At 42.3% G+C, this 15,301-nt stretch overlaps 1 protein-coding gene across 1 annotated transcript in view; it reads left to right on the top strand.

Annotated features, from left to right (window-relative positions):
- The window catches only part of LOC106586902 (glycerol kinase), a 28,749-nt gene extending 13,665 nt beyond the window's left edge, over window positions 1-15,084 (top strand). Inside the window, exons 4-19 of the mRNA XM_045707369.2 lie at window positions 465-542; window positions 1,105-1,184; window positions 1,744-1,881; window positions 2,166-2,275; window positions 2,417-2,483; window positions 5,206-5,241; window positions 5,404-5,471; window positions 6,605-6,647; window positions 6,748-6,828; window positions 9,467-9,545; window positions 9,624-9,720; window positions 9,929-10,013; window positions 10,170-10,290; window positions 10,583-10,726; window positions 11,553-11,765; window positions 12,163-15,084. Coding sequence (XP_045563325.1) covers window positions 465-542; window positions 1,105-1,184; window positions 1,744-1,881; window positions 2,166-2,275; window positions 2,417-2,483; window positions 5,206-5,241; window positions 5,404-5,471; window positions 6,605-6,647; window positions 6,748-6,828; window positions 9,467-9,545; window positions 9,624-9,720; window positions 9,929-10,013; window positions 10,170-10,290; window positions 10,583-10,726; window positions 11,553-11,765; window positions 12,163-12,173 — 1,451 coding nt within the window. The 3' untranslated portion in view covers window positions 12,174-15,084. The remainder of the gene's footprint in view (window positions 1-464; window positions 543-1,104; window positions 1,185-1,743; window positions 1,882-2,165; window positions 2,276-2,416; window positions 2,484-5,205; window positions 5,242-5,403; window positions 5,472-6,604; window positions 6,648-6,747; window positions 6,829-9,466; window positions 9,546-9,623; window positions 9,721-9,928; window positions 10,014-10,169; window positions 10,291-10,582; window positions 10,727-11,552; window positions 11,766-12,162) is intronic.
- Window positions 15,085-15,301: the final 217 nt, after the last annotated feature.

Here is a 15,301-nt window from a genome sequence, read left to right as displayed (position 1 = left end):
TGGCAAGACTTGAAAATGGCTGTTTAGCAATGATCAACTACCAATTTGACAGAGTTTGAAGAATTTTGAAAAGAATAATGGGCAAATGTTGCACAATCCAGGTGTGGAAAGCTCTTAGAGACTTACCCAGAAAGACTCACAGCTGTAATCACAGCCAAAGGTACTTCTACAATGTATTGAGTCACGGATGTGAATACTTATCTGAATTAGATATTTATGTATTTAATTTTCAAAAAAAATTGCAAACATTTCTAAAAACATGTTTTCACTTTGTCGTTATGGGATTTTTGAGTGTGTGTGTGAAGAAATAATCTATTTAATCAATTTTGAATTTAGGCTGTAACAACAAAATGTGGAACAAGTCAAGGGGTATGAATACTCTGTACCTACAGTGGCACTCAGGACTCCATTGGATGCAGCAGGGGGTGTGGTGTTTGTTTACCATTTTGTTTGTGTTTACCCAGCTGTCGGAGTGACCAATCAGAGAGAGACTACGCTGGTTTGGGACAAAGAGACGGGGGAACCGCTCTACAATGCCATTGGTGGGTATTACAAAAGCTCATTGGTAGTCACAAACGTATGCGCCAGAAAGTACGGGGTCACCGTCCCCATTAGAAGACTATTGGCAGGGACAGGCTGTTCACTTTTTGGGGATCAGAGTTCTAATTCAGTAGCAGTTTTAGAAACCAGTCCAATTCATTGGCTTTGACACACTTTTTCCAGTCTGATTCAGACAGCTGCCCCCAGTCGCTCCCTCAAACCTCCACACAGATCCTTACTGTAACTCTACTTAGTAAATGTCCTAAAGTTGTGTCATGTGGGAAACCACACAGCACATAGCCAGATTGCATAACATCATCCAGTAGCATTGTTGCAATAGCATTAAATCCTCCCCCAGCTCCAGCAAGTAGTGTAGGATGTCATACCAACAGTCGTGCTTTTCATTCTGCCAGTTCCACCACTGCCTGTCTATTGTTGAACATTGTAAGATAGTGTTTATATAATATATTATCTCTGGTTGATTTTATTCAATTGAAGTTTTTTAGTTTTTAGCAGTGATTTTTTTTTTTTTTTTAAGTCCTTGTTTGCTGGTTATCCCTGTAGTTTGGCTGGACCTTCGTACACAGTCCACAGTGGAGAGGCTGATCAACAGCACCCCGGGAAAGAACAAGAACCATCTGAAGGTAAGAGGAGAGCCCTGTCCCAAACCAACCCCTAAACCAGTGGTGGGCAACTCCAGTCCTCCAGGGCCTGATTGGTGTTACACTTTTCCCTCCATCCCTAGCAAACACAGCTGATTTAATTAAACTAATGTCATTGTAAACTGAAGATCATGATTAGGTGATTATTGGAGTCAGGTGTGTTAACTGGAGCCTGGGGTGAAACTGTGACACTACTCAGGCCCTCGAGGACTGGAATTACTCACCCCTGTCCTAGACCCTACTTTATAGCCCCTACCCCACCATGGACCCTAGCCTAAAGGCACCTGTGGGGATGAGAAGATTAGATGTTAGGTGTGAACAATCTGACACATCTTTACCGTAATCTCTGATGGGTGACATCAACCCCCTTGGTCATCACATTTTGTTCTTTCTCTACCATCTCTCCCTTTCTCTCTCCCTTTATTTTTACTTGTTAACATTTGGGCCAATTGTGCACCACCCTATGGGACACCCAATCAATGCCGGATGTGATACAGCCTCTTATCTCGCTTTCTTTTTCTCTCCATCTATCTTTCCCCAGCACAAGACCGGTCTGCCCATCAGTACATACTTCAGTGCTGTGAAACTGCGTTGGCTCATGGACAACGTGGAGGAGGTCGCTGAGGCTGTCATGACACACAGAGCCATGTTCGGCACTGTCGACTCCTGGCTTATCTGGGTAAGACTGGGCCCAAAGCGAACCCTACAGGCTGGGTGATTTTTAGTACTGGGCTGGTACAAAAACCTGCTTGGTGATCAGTTCCTGTTCAGATTGTTTATCTGTGATTTAAATTATTAATTATCCAGATGATTGATTTGACAGTTTTACAAAGGATCTACATTTTGTTAAAACTTGTCAGGGATGACTCAAAGTCAAGGCTTATTTCCATTGTGGTTCTGTATCAACATTTTTATTTTTTATTATTCATTATCTTCTGTGGCGGTGTGGTGGTCTCACCCCAGTGTCTGACAGGGGGAAAGAGTGGCGGGGTGCACGTCACAGATGTGACCAACGCAAGTCGCACCATGCTCTTCAATATACACACCCTGGACTGGGACCCCGAGCTCTGCAAGTAGGAACACACACACACACACACACTTGAACATGTTTGCATAGACATATCTACATGAGTTGTTAATACATTTTTTTGTACAAAATTTGACTATATATTTCCGGCATTATTTTAAACATATATTTATTTTGTCGGTTGTAGATATTTTGATGTCCCAATGGAAATTCTACCCCAAGTGAAGAGCTCCTCAGAAATATACGGTTCAGTGGTGAGTTGATACCTTCGGATCTAGCTTGTGTGTCGATGTTTGTGTGTAGTGTTTTTTGATTGGAAACGCTTAGCGAACCATGTTTTAAACATTAACCTACTTATCCAGGTTAAGTCCTATCATTTTTCAGTAGAAAGGTAGCCATAAAGATGTTTATGATCAAATGGGATTTAAGTGACTAATCAAAGCAGGTAATTTGGTTTTATGACTAGTGTTTAGTTCCGTCTACGTCAAACCTGATAAGATTCCAGTTGACTGTCATTAGACTATGTAATGTTGGGGTCAAGGTTACAGGGCTTAATATTGTTTTCTTGGTTAGACTGTTAGTTGGATCGTTCCTCAGACACTGTTGATCAGACGTGACATGCAGTGCGTTTTTTTTGGAAAGTTTTCAGACCTCTTGACTTTTTCCACATTATTTTACATTACAGCCTTATTCTAAAATAGATTGATGAATTAATTTTTTTAATCTACACACAATGACAAAACAAAAACAGGTTTTCGGATATTTTTGCAAATTTAATATCACATTTACATAAGTATTCAGTACTTTGTTGAAGCACCTTTGGCAGTGATTACACCCAAGAAGACTTGAGGCTAAGACGCTACAAGCTTGGCACATCTGTATTTGGGGAGTTTCTCTCATTCTTCTCTGCAGATCCTCTCAAGCTCTGTCAGGTTGGCTAGGGAGCATTGCTGCACTGCAATTTTCAGGTCTCTCCAGAGATGTTCAAGTCTGGGTTCTGGCTGGGCCACTCAAGGACATTCAGAGACTTGTCCCGAAGACACTCCTGCGTTGTCTTGGCTGTGTGCTTAGGGTTGTTGTCCTGTTGGAAGGTGACCCTTCTCCCCAGTCTGAGGTCCTCAGCGCTCTGGAGCAGGTTTTCATCAAGTGTCTCTCTGTACTTTGCTCTGTTCATCTTTCTCTCAATCCTGACTAGTCTCCCAAAAACATCCCCACAGCTTGATGCTGCCACCACCATGCTTCACCATAGCGATGGTGCCAGAATTCTTCCAGACGTGACGCTTGGCTTTCAGGCCAAAGAGTTCAATCTTGTGTTCGTCAGAGCAGAGAATCTGGTTTCTCATGATCTGAGTCCTTTAGGCGCCTTTTGGCTAACTCCAAGCGGCCCGTCATGTGCTTTTTACTGAGGAGTGGCTTCTGTCTGGCCACTCTACCTTAAAGGCCTGATTGGTGGATTGCTGCATAGATGGGAGAACCTTCCAGAAGGAAAACCATCTCTACAGAGGAGCTCTGTCAGTGACCATCGGGTTCTTGGTCACCTCCCTGACCAAGGCCCTTCTCCCCCGATTGCTCAGTTTGGCCGGCAGCCAGCTCTAGGAAGTGTCTTGGTGGTTCCAAACGTATGCCATTTAAGAATGATGGAGGCCACTGTGTTCTTGGGAACCTTCAGTGCAGCAGAAATATTTTTTGGCACCCTTCCCCAGATCTGTGCCTCGATACAATCCTGTCTCGGAGCTCTACGGACAATTCCTTGGACCTCATGGCTTGGTTTTTGCTCTGACATCCACTGTCAAATGTGGGACCTTATATAGACGGGTGTGTGTTTTTCCAAATCATGTCCAATCAATTGAATTTACCACAGGTGGACTCCAGTCAAGTTGTAGAAACATCTCAAGGATAATCAATGGAAACAGGATGCACCTGAGCTCAATTTACAGTCTCATAGCAAAGGGTCTGAATACTTATGTAAATAAGGTATTTCTGGGGGGTTTTTTGGGGGGGGGGGGGGGTTGTTGCTAAAATTGTAAACGTTGCATTGTCATTATGGGATATTGTGTGTAAATTGATGAGGGGGGGGAAATATTTATTTTAATCCATTTTAGAATAAGGCTGTAACGTAACAAAGTGGAAAAAGTCAAGGGGTCTGAATACTTTCTGAATGCACTGTATATTACTTTGATACAGAGAAATGCAGCTTATCTTGTGACAGTTGTCTTTGTAATGAGGGCAGATTTAAATGGGTCAAATTTAGGACTACATACTCTCTAATGAATAGAACGTGTACACAAGAAGTGTGTGTGTGTGTGTCTGTCTGTGTTTTATCTCCTGTGACTGTCATGGTTGCTGAACTGCTGTCAACATAGTGTGCACCTTGCCTTGGTGTCCAGAGGTCACTCAGTGAGCTGGTCGCTCCTCCTACTTCTGATATGTTCTTATCTGCCACTGTCACCTAAAATGGCTGCCCGTCGTCCCCAAAATACTCACTCACTCACTCACTCACCTCAGCCTTCTCCCTCACGTCCACCAGATGGAGGTTTGGTAAGGTCCGTGGAGAGAATGCCAGGCCTTTGGCTGCCCCCTTTTTTTCTTTCCATTACACCATTGAGACGCTCGTGACTCCTGTGGCGTCCGTAGAACGACACTGTGGAGAGTGTGTGGCTCTAGCTATGCCAGTTATTTGGACTAGAGCGTCTCGTGATGGCCTTAACAGCTGATTTTTGGTTTGGCTGTAGAGATGATTTGGACAGATGGTTTCTGTTTTATTATGACCTGGTTGACCCGACCCTGTTGCTACTACTTATGTTATCATTTGATAAAGGTGGCTTTTTTTTTTTTTTTTTTTTTTTTAAATGTTTAAATTCTTTTGAGGACTTTAAGGGTTTAAGTTTTTTCAATGGACTTTGTTGAGATTTGACACAGGTCCTGGATCAGTAACTTCACTCTCATCATGTCTGTTTTTATTTCATTCTATTCTAGAACTCTGGTTCTCTGGCAGGAGTTCCCATCTCCGGGGTAAGGAGTTCTCCCTTGTTGTTATTGCATCAAAACAATATAGAGAGTGTGTGTGTGATTTGCCCTAGTTGGAGTGAATCAATGTCCTAGCTTTGACAGTAATGACTGACAGAGGTTAGTGTGTGTGATGACTAAACGCTGTTGTGGTTCTTGACGCCACAGTGTCTCGGGGACCAGTCCGCTGCTCTGGTTGGTCAGATGTGCTTCCAGGATGGACAGGCTAAAAACACGTAAGTCCTCCTCAAGACGGGTCTTCTCTCCTTACTTGGAAAAAACTGACGGTGATATTCATATCATTTTATTCAGAGGTCCATATCACTTAAAGGCGCTTGTGTGTGTAAACATTTTATCCTTAGACTGTCTGTGTAGCCGTCAGTTAGTTGTAAAGCGAGGAGAGGGGCCTTTGACTCTGCCATTGTTTGGGAGCCTACCACACGGCTCTGTATCTCTGGCTTTGTCCTGCTTGTTGTGTTCACAGCTATGGTGTAGCTGTTTGGTTGGGTATATGACCTAGCAGATACTCTTTCTCTGTGGAACTGGACGTGCTGGTTTAGGTCGTCATCACTCAGAAACACAGCCATTTTTAGAATATATTAGTCGATAGAATGTTATGTACGAGCCTGGCTCCTCTCTAGGTTTCTTCCTAGGTTCCTGACTTCTAGTGAGTGTGTCCTATTCTTCTGCCTCTGTATTGCTTGCTCTTTGTTGTTTTTGTTGTTGTCTGTAAAACATTTTGTGACAACTGCTGATGTAAAAAGGGATTTCTAAAATACTTTTGAGATTTGATTTATATGAACATGGTAAACGCATCACCAAGTGGTTGGGGGTGGTAGAAGCTCCTTAACAGCTTCTCCCCCCCCCCCCCCCCCCCCCCCCCAAGCCATAAGCCTTCTGAACAATTAATCAAATGGCCACTGGACTATTACATTTATCCCCCCCTTCCATTTGTTTTGAACACTGCTGCTACTCGTTGTTTATTATCTATGCATAGTCACTTCACCCCCACCTACATGTACAAATTACCTCAACTAACCTGTACCCCCACACACTGACTCAGGTACCCCCTGTATATAGCCTCATTATTGTTATTTTATTGTGTACATTTTTATTTTTTACTTTAGTTTATTTGGTAAATATATATATATTTTTTTAACTCTTTCTTGAATTGCATTGTTGGTTAAGGGTTTGTAAGTAAGCATTTCACGGTAAGGTCTACTTGTTGTATTCGGCACATGTGACAAATAAAGTTTTGATTTGATTTTCAGAGATGTCCCCAAGTCTTCCTCTGTTCTTCTCATAGAGATTGTATTTTTATGGCCCGACACATCTCCTTTTAAAACCGGGCCTTGTTTCTATTTAAAAGGTACGGAACTGGCTGCTTCCTGCTGAGAAACACAGGGATCAAGGTAAAATGGATTTAAATAATGTTTTTTATTTTTTTTATTTTTATTTTTCAAAATGGTGTCTGTTGCTCTAAAATGACACCCTCTCTCTCTTTCGTCTCAGCCAGTGATGTCAGATCACGGCCTCCTGACCACACTGGCCTTCAAACTGGGGAAGGACTCACCAGCCTACTACGCTCTCGAGGTACACGTCTACTGTCTGTTATACTAGTCCTGGTATACTAGTATTGTTATCCTGTTATACAAGTCCTAGTATACTAGTCCTGTTATACTAGTATTGTTATACTAGTCCTGTTGTCTTGTTATCCTAGTATTGTTATCCTGTTATACAGCGCCTTGCAAAAGTATTCATCCCCCTTGGTGTTTTTCATATTTTGTTGCATTACAACCTGTAATTTAAATGTATTTCTATTTGGATTCCATGTAATGAACATACACAAAATAGTCCAAATTTGTGAAGTGAAATGGGAAAAAAATTGCTTGTTTCAAAAAAATTTAAATGGAAAAGTGGTGTGTGCGTATGTATTCACCACCTTTGCTATGAAGCCCCTAAATAAGATCTGGTGCCACCAATTACCTTCAGAAGTCACATAATTAGTTAGACTACACACAGGTGGACTTTATTTAAGTGTCACATGATATCTCTCTCTCTCTCTCACTCACTCACTCACTCACTCACTCACTCACTCACTCACTCACTCACTCACTCACTCACTCACTCACTCACTCACTCACTCACTCACTCACTCACTCACTCACTCACTCACTCACTCACTCACTCTCACACACACACACAGGTCAGGGACAAAGTTGTGGAGAAGTACAGATCAGGGTTGTGTTATAAAACAATATCAGAAACTTTGAACATCCCACGGAGCAACATTTTAAATCCATTATTAAAAAATGGAAAGAATATGGCAACATAATTAACCTGCCAAGAGAGGCCCGCCCACCAAAACTCACAGACCAGGCAAGGAGGGCATTAATCAGAGAGGCAACAAAGAGACCAAAGATAACCCTGATGGAGCTGCAAAGGTCCACAGCAGAGATTGGAGTATCTGTCCATAGGACCACTTTAAACTGTACAGTCTACAGAGGTGGGCTTTACAGAAGAATGGCCAGAAAAATATCAATTTCTTAAAGAAGAAAATAAGCAAACACATTTGGTGTTTGCCAAAAGGCATGTGGGAGACTCCCCAAACATATGGAAGAAGGTACTCTGGTCAGATGAAACAAAAAATTTGCTTTTTGGTCATCAAGGAAAACGCTATGTCTGGTGCAAACCCAACACCTCTCATCACCCCGAGGACACCATCCCCACAGTGAAGCATGGTGGTGACAGCATCATGCTGTGGGGATGTTTTTTATCGGTAGTCCCTGCCGATTAAAAAAAGTAATGATGGATGACACTAAATACAGGGAAATTCTTGAGGGAAACCTGTTTGTCTCTCCAGAGATTTGAGACTGGGACGGAAGTTCACCTTCTAGCAGGACAATGACCCTAAGCATACTGCTAAAGCAACACTTGAGTGGGTTAAGGGGAAACATTTTAAATGTCTTGGAATGGCCTAGTCAAAGCCCAGACCTCAATCCAATTGAGAATCTGTGGAATGACTTAAAGATTGCTGTTACGGCTGTCAAAAGGAGGGGACCAAAGTGCAGCATGGTGAGTGTTCATTATATTTATTTAGACAATGAAAACACTAACAAAGAAACAAACCGAAAACAGCCAAACAGTTCCGTCAGGTCACAGAATAACAAAACAGAAAATAACTACCCACAAAAAGCAGGTGGGAAAAGGCTGCCTAAGTACGGCTCCCAATCAGAGACAACGATAGACAGCTGCCTCTGATTGGAAACCATACCCGGCCAAAATATAGAAATTAAATACATAGAATGCCCCCCCCCCCCCCCCCCCCCCCCATATCACACCCTGATCTAACTAAACAGAGAAAAACGTCTCTCTCAGGTCAGGGCGTGACACCAGCCGAACCCATCCAACTGGAAGGAGCTGGAGCAGTTTTGCCTTGAAGAATGGGCACAAATCCCAGTGGCTAGATGTGCCAAGTTTATAGAGACATACTCCAAGAGACTTGGAGCTGTAATTGCTGCAAAAGGTGGCTCTACAAAGTATTGACTTTGGGGGGTGAATAGTTATGCACGCTCAAGTTTTCTGTTTTTCTGTCTTATTTCTTGTTTGTTTCACAATAAATATTTTGCATCTTCAAAGTGGTAGGCATGTTGTGTAAATCAAATGATACAAAACCCCCAAAAATCCATTTTTATTCCAGGTTGTAAGGCAACAAAATAGGAAAAATGCCAAGGGGGTGAATACCTTCGCAAGCCACTGCACTAGTCCTGTTGTGCTAGTCCTGTTGTGCTGTTAAACTAGTCTTGTTGTACTAGTCTTGTTGTATGAGTCTTGTTGTGCTGTTATACTGTTGTGCTAGTCTTGTTGTGCTAGTCTTGTTGTGCTAGTCTTGCTGTGCTAGTCTTGTTGTGCTAGTCTTGTTGTGCTAGTCTTGTTGTGCTAGTCTTGTTGTATGAGTCCTGTTGTACTAGTCTTGTTGTGCTGTTATACTGTTGTACTAGTCTTGTTGTACTAGTCTTGTTGTGCTAGTCTTGTTGTGCTAGTCTTGTTGTACTAGTCTTGTTGTACTAGTCTTGTTGTACTAGTCTTGTTGTACTAGTCTTGTTGTACTAGTCTTGTTGTACGAGTCTTGTTGTATGAGTCCTGTCTGAAATAAAGCCCTGCAGTATGTTTGTCAAGGTTGTGATTGGCTCCGCCATGCTGGTGCTGACCTATGATTGGTCTATTCCAGGGGTCGGTGGCTATAGCTGGGGCGGTGGTACGCTGGCTGAAAGATAACCTGGGAATCATCCAGTCCTCCGCAGAGATCGGTGAGCTCTGCTCTGCAACACACTGTACGTTTAGGTTGATTTTCATATTTACTTAAGACCATTCTCATCCTCTCACAGAGAAGCTGGCAGGTGATGTGGGCTCGTCCTATGGATGTTACTTTGTTCCTGCCTTCTCCGGGCTGTACGCCCCCTACTGGGAGCCCAGTGCACGAGGGTAGGCCACTTGCACCTAATTGTGAAACAATCCTTGCGCTTCAGACGTCATGCATTTCACTTGGGTTTTATGTGACAAAATGTCACTATAGATTTGAGATGGGGTCTTTTAAGTTAACATGCGTGTATTCTGTCCTCCATTTCAACAGAGCTGCCAGTTTGTTTCCAGCCTGATTTCATCTATATGTCTCTCTCTCTCTTTTCGACAGTATCATCTGTGGCCTGACTCAGTTCACTAACAGATCTCACCTGGCCTTCGCTGCGCTGGAGGCCGTCTGTTTTCAAACTAGAGAGGTAAGTCTGACTCAGTTCACTAACAGATCTCACCTAGGGCTTCGCTGCTCTGGCTGTCTGTTTTTCAGAGGTAAGGCTCTGAGTTCCATTCAGACTCAAATCAAAGAAGTCAAACAGTAAACTCTGCTATGAACTAATAGATATATAATTGTCCAGATCCTGGAGGCCATGAATCAGGATTATGGGGTTCCTTTGAGCCAGCTCCAGGTGGATGGAGGCATGACCTCCAACAGACTATTGATGCAGCTCCAAGCTGATGTACTCTGCATCCCTGTGGGTAGGTACGCACACAACTGCTCACACCAACGCATACACACTGCATTGAGGTAAAGAACATGCACTCAGTAATCTCTCATTTGAAGTTTTGACTCAACGACGCACACATTTATGTCTACTTCCAAGAATATACAGACACATTAACATCAAGCACATGTACTCCGTAAACTCAAACACCTAATGCAGGCAGACACAGCTGTACCAGTACACACTCTAACATGAACTTTTTTTTACCCAAATACACATACTCCCGAGGACTGCGCAGTATTGTATTTCTGTATGTGTTCCCTCAGTGAAGCCGTCCATGTCCGAGACCACGGCGCTGGGTGCAGCCATGGCGGCAGGAGCAGCAGAGGGGGTCGGTGTCTGGAGTCTGACCCCTGGTAACCTGACAACCATCCCCACTGACACATACCAACCTCTGATTAATCCTGAGGGTGAGAGAACAGCGTCACACCTTGATCAGTAGCCGGGGTCAAAGTCAATTGAAATGTATTTGTTTTTATTTTACAATTCATACATTTTTTTTATTTAAATCCACTTCTTGACTTGACTTATTTGGAAAACTGAATTGACCCCCAACCCTGTCACCATGAGGCATGACCATGATTTGAGATACCATATCAATATTTGTGTCATACTGTTATCTGGTGGTTAAATGTCTCTTACATGTTTAAAGCCGTTCAGTTTATATTCTCAAACCCAACCTTAGACAACAATGTCTAGGGTTTGGTTTCACTAATGGACTCTTTTGGCATAGAGGCTTTAGGTCACTTTCTAGGTCACTGCCCAGGTCACTGCCCAGGCCTTATCACCTTGAATAAAACACTAAATAGTAGCTGCCAAGATGGACATCACGGAGGTTATTTTTAGTGAGTGCATTTCGCATGTGGCTAATTTGCATCCACTACCTTCACTTAAAAACCACTGCCAAGGTTTTGCATGATAACTTTAGTTTTGAATCGTGACGTTCTGGCATGTCTGCCTTGTGATTTGTTGGCAGAGTCCCCGGAAAATATTTTCTCACGTATCGACTGAGGATGTGACATAGTTCCTCCATGCCAAGAGTTCGTCGTTGAAACCAGATCCTAGTCACTGTGTTGCCTAAGGTCGGGTTTACATGACAGGCTCTCTACAATTTTTTATTTTATTTGGTAGAGTGAGTTTAACACACTGACATCTAGTGGTTATATATATGTACTGTAGTTACCTTGAGGATAGGAGCCTCCATTGTAACTGTCTGTCCCTCTGTTTCTCCTGTAGAGAGTGAGTTCCGGTACGCACGCTGGAAGAAGGCCGTCCAGAAGGCCATGAATTGGGAGACCACGGAGCCAATCACCAATGGGAACGGTGCAATCACCAATGGGAACGGTGCAATCACCAATGGGAACGGTGCAATCACCAATGGGAACGGTGCAATCACCAATGGGAACGGTGCAATCACCAATGGGAACGGTGCAATCACCAATGGGAACGGTGAGCACTGAGCAATAAGCACACCCATTTCATACCCTGGGTCGCTCTCGCTCTCTCGGCTGACTGTGACAGCCTGGGGTCTCTCTTCTCCAATCTAAAACTACCATAGCCAAAATACTTGTTCACGGAAACCCTGAATTTAAATAGAAAGTCCCCTTTTTTTTTTGTTTTTTACATGAGGAATCTCTACCTCCATGTGCAACAACTGTAACCTGCCCAACATGGGGGATGCTACCTAACTGAAGTCAAGTACCACTAATACCATGTTAATGCATATATTCTTCAGCCATTACTATAAATGAGTTGAAGATTGATGATTTCATTAAAATAAAACTACAGTCTACCTTATTCTCTCATCTAAACCTGTCACCCTCTTCTTCTCTCTGTCATCACACAGGACACCCCTAGTAGGATCTGAGCCATCACTAGGAACCATTGAGGATACATATGGAGTTGAAGAGAGGGGGACATATAGAATGTAACACCGATCCCTCCATAGGGCCACATAGCACCTACATCTGATGGCTGTTTGGGCATGCTGTGGACTCCCTTCTCCCTGAGAGCATTCCTAGTCCACATCTTGTTGCCTCCTGTACATGCACTCAGACCCGTTCTCTTAGTCCCATGGACAAGGACCCTGGACCTGTGAACCTTGATCTTGGAAGAAAGGCCCACATATCAAAAGATGGAATCAATTAATGGAACTCTACTTGTGTGACTGAACTGTGATGGAAGAGACTGATTCTCTTGTAGAAGGGGAAAAACCCCAATCCCTATCATGTCTGGCTTTTTATTAATTTATTAAGCAGCTGATATTTTAATATTTTCATCTTTTTTGTTTGTCATATGTTGTGCTTGGTCATTTTAACAAATGGTGACTCCTGTACATTTAAAAAAAAAAAAAAGACTAATTAATTACACTGGTTAGTAATAACGCCACCATTAAACCAGTGTTGTGAGAATGTTGTAGGCTACATGTCTATAATGTGGAATGGAAGGCCTGCTGAGAGATGGTTTGCTACTCTGACGATGGTAGATGTACCTAGTTATATGGTGGGTCCACTTGTAGACTCTGATCGTAGATGTACCTAGTTATATGGTGGGTCCACTTGTAGACTCTGATCGTAGATGTACCTAGTTATATGGTGGGTCCACTTGTAGACTCTGATCGTAGATGTACCTAGTTATATGGTGGGTCCACTTGTAGACTCTGATCGTAGATGTACCTAGTTATATGGTGGGTCCACTTGTAGACTCTGATCGTAGATGTACCTAGTTATATGGTGGGTCCACTTGTAGACTCTGATCGTAGATGTACCTAGCTATATGGTGGGTCCACTTGTAGACTCTGATCGTAGATGTACCTAGCTATATGGTGGGTCCACTTGTAGACTCTGATCGTAGATGTACCTAGCTATATGGTGGGTCCACTTGTAGACTCTGATCGTAGATGTACCTAGCTATATGGTGGGTCCACTTGTAGACTCTGATCGTAGATGTACCTAGTTATATGGTGGGTCCACTTGTAGACTCTGATTGTAGATGTACCTAGTTATATGGTGGGTCCACTTGTAGACTCTGATCGTAGATGTACCTAGTTATATGGTGGGTCCACTTGTAGACTCTGATCGTAGATGTACCTAGTTATATGGTGGGTCCACTTGTAGACTCTGATCGTAGATGTACCTAGTTATATGGTGGGTCCACTTGCAGACTCTGATTGTAGATGTACCTAGTTATATGGTGGGTCCACTTGTAGACTCTGATCGTAGATGTACCTAGTTATATGGTGGGTCCACTTGTAGACTCTGATCGTAGATGTACCTAGCTATATGGTGGGTCCACTTGTAGACTCTGATTGTAGATGTACCTAGCTATATGGTGGGTCCACTTGTAGACTCTGATCGTAGATGTACCTAGTTATATGGTGGGTCCACTTGTAGACTCTGATCGTAGATGTACCTAGTTATATGGTGGGTCCACTTGTAGACTCTGATCGTAGATGTACCTAGCTATATGGTGGGTCCACTTGTAGACTCTGATTGTAGATGTACCTAGTTATATGGTGGGTCCACTTGTAGACTCTGATCGTAGATGTACCTAGCTATATGGTGGGTCCACTTGTAGACTCTGATCGTAGATGTACCTAGTTATATGGTGGGTCCACTTGTAGACTCTGATCGTAGATGTACCTAGTTATATGGTGGGTCCACTTGTAGACTCTGATCGTAGATGTACCTAGCTATATGGTGGGTCCACTTGTAGACTCTGATCGTAGATGTACCTAGCTATATGGTGGGTCCACTTGTAGACTCTGATCGTAGATGTACCTAGTTATATGGTGGGTCCACTTGAAGGAACCTCGGTATGAAAAGCATCGCAGGGTCCTTACAGCACTTTATAATTATAGATTTGCGTGTGGAGTGCATGATATGAGTACGATGCTCTGGTTTTTAAAGGGACATTTTTGTGTATTTAATTTTTAATTTTTTTATTAAATAACGATAAAGCTTTTTGAAAGGGATCATCAGTGGATAATGAAAGGTCTGTGAAACACATTTTCTTCTTAAGTTGTAAGTGGAAGTTTTAACTGTACAATACGCTTCATAAGACCTGTTTTTCAGTCGTTGAGGACAAGTTATATTACTTCCTAATCATTATTGGTCATGAATTGTCTTGTCCTTACTGCACTTTAGAATGATTGATTTGCATGTGGAGGTCATGGTACAATGCACTAATGTAAATGTTTTTTTTTGGTTGTTTTAATGCTTGTTTTGCAAGAGATTTATCAATTGATAATGAATAGGGGATCAATGTAAAGACAAGAAATAACCTAAAAGTGACAGAGGAATCTAAATGTTAACTGTACAAGATGGTTATTTAATTTACTGAGAAATGTCAACCTGTTAAATGTTTACAGGTCAGACTGTTGTAAAGAGGAAAGGAATCTGTCCAATGTGCTTCATCTCTCAAACGGCTGCTTTTCAGACATTTGATACGGAGAAAGAAGCATGGTATTGGACCTCGTTATGTATAATGATCGTGTTCTTGAACTAATGTAACGTATGTAAAATCTAATATGAAATCTAAAGCCCTCATTCTGGGTATGGAAAGAAAAGGAACACTTATCTAAGTTGTTTTAAACTCCCAGATTTAATTTGTATTTTATTTTTTTTTGTCATGATTTAATGTTTTATTAGAATTTTTTTTTTTTCCCTTGTTTTTGTCTTTTCTTGCAAAATGGGTTTGGGTGCCTCCATTCTGTTGTGCAAAGATGAATGTGACGATGCACATTGCAATAAAGTTTTACTTTTAAAAACTGGGTCTGGATTAATCCTTCACCGTTAGGTGCCATAAGGGATTGATTGACGCTATAATAAAACTGTCTTGCTTGCAAATCAATCACACAATGAAAGTGACCAGAGGTGTCATGCCCATTGGGGGAACAAGGGCACGTGCCCCTTAGATTTGCTGTGTATTCATTTTATTTATTTTTTTCAGACGTTAAATAAATTACTAAACTTCATTTTTAAAAC

This window comes from Salmo salar, chromosome 25 (genome assembly GCF_965601325.2).
Source record: "Salmo salar chromosome 25, fSalSal1, whole genome shotgun sequence".
NCBI lineage: Eukaryota > Metazoa > Chordata > Actinopteri > Salmoniformes > Salmonidae > Salmo > Salmo salar.
Note: the sequence above shows the minus strand (reverse complement) of the source record. Positions and strands in the feature narration are given on the sequence as shown.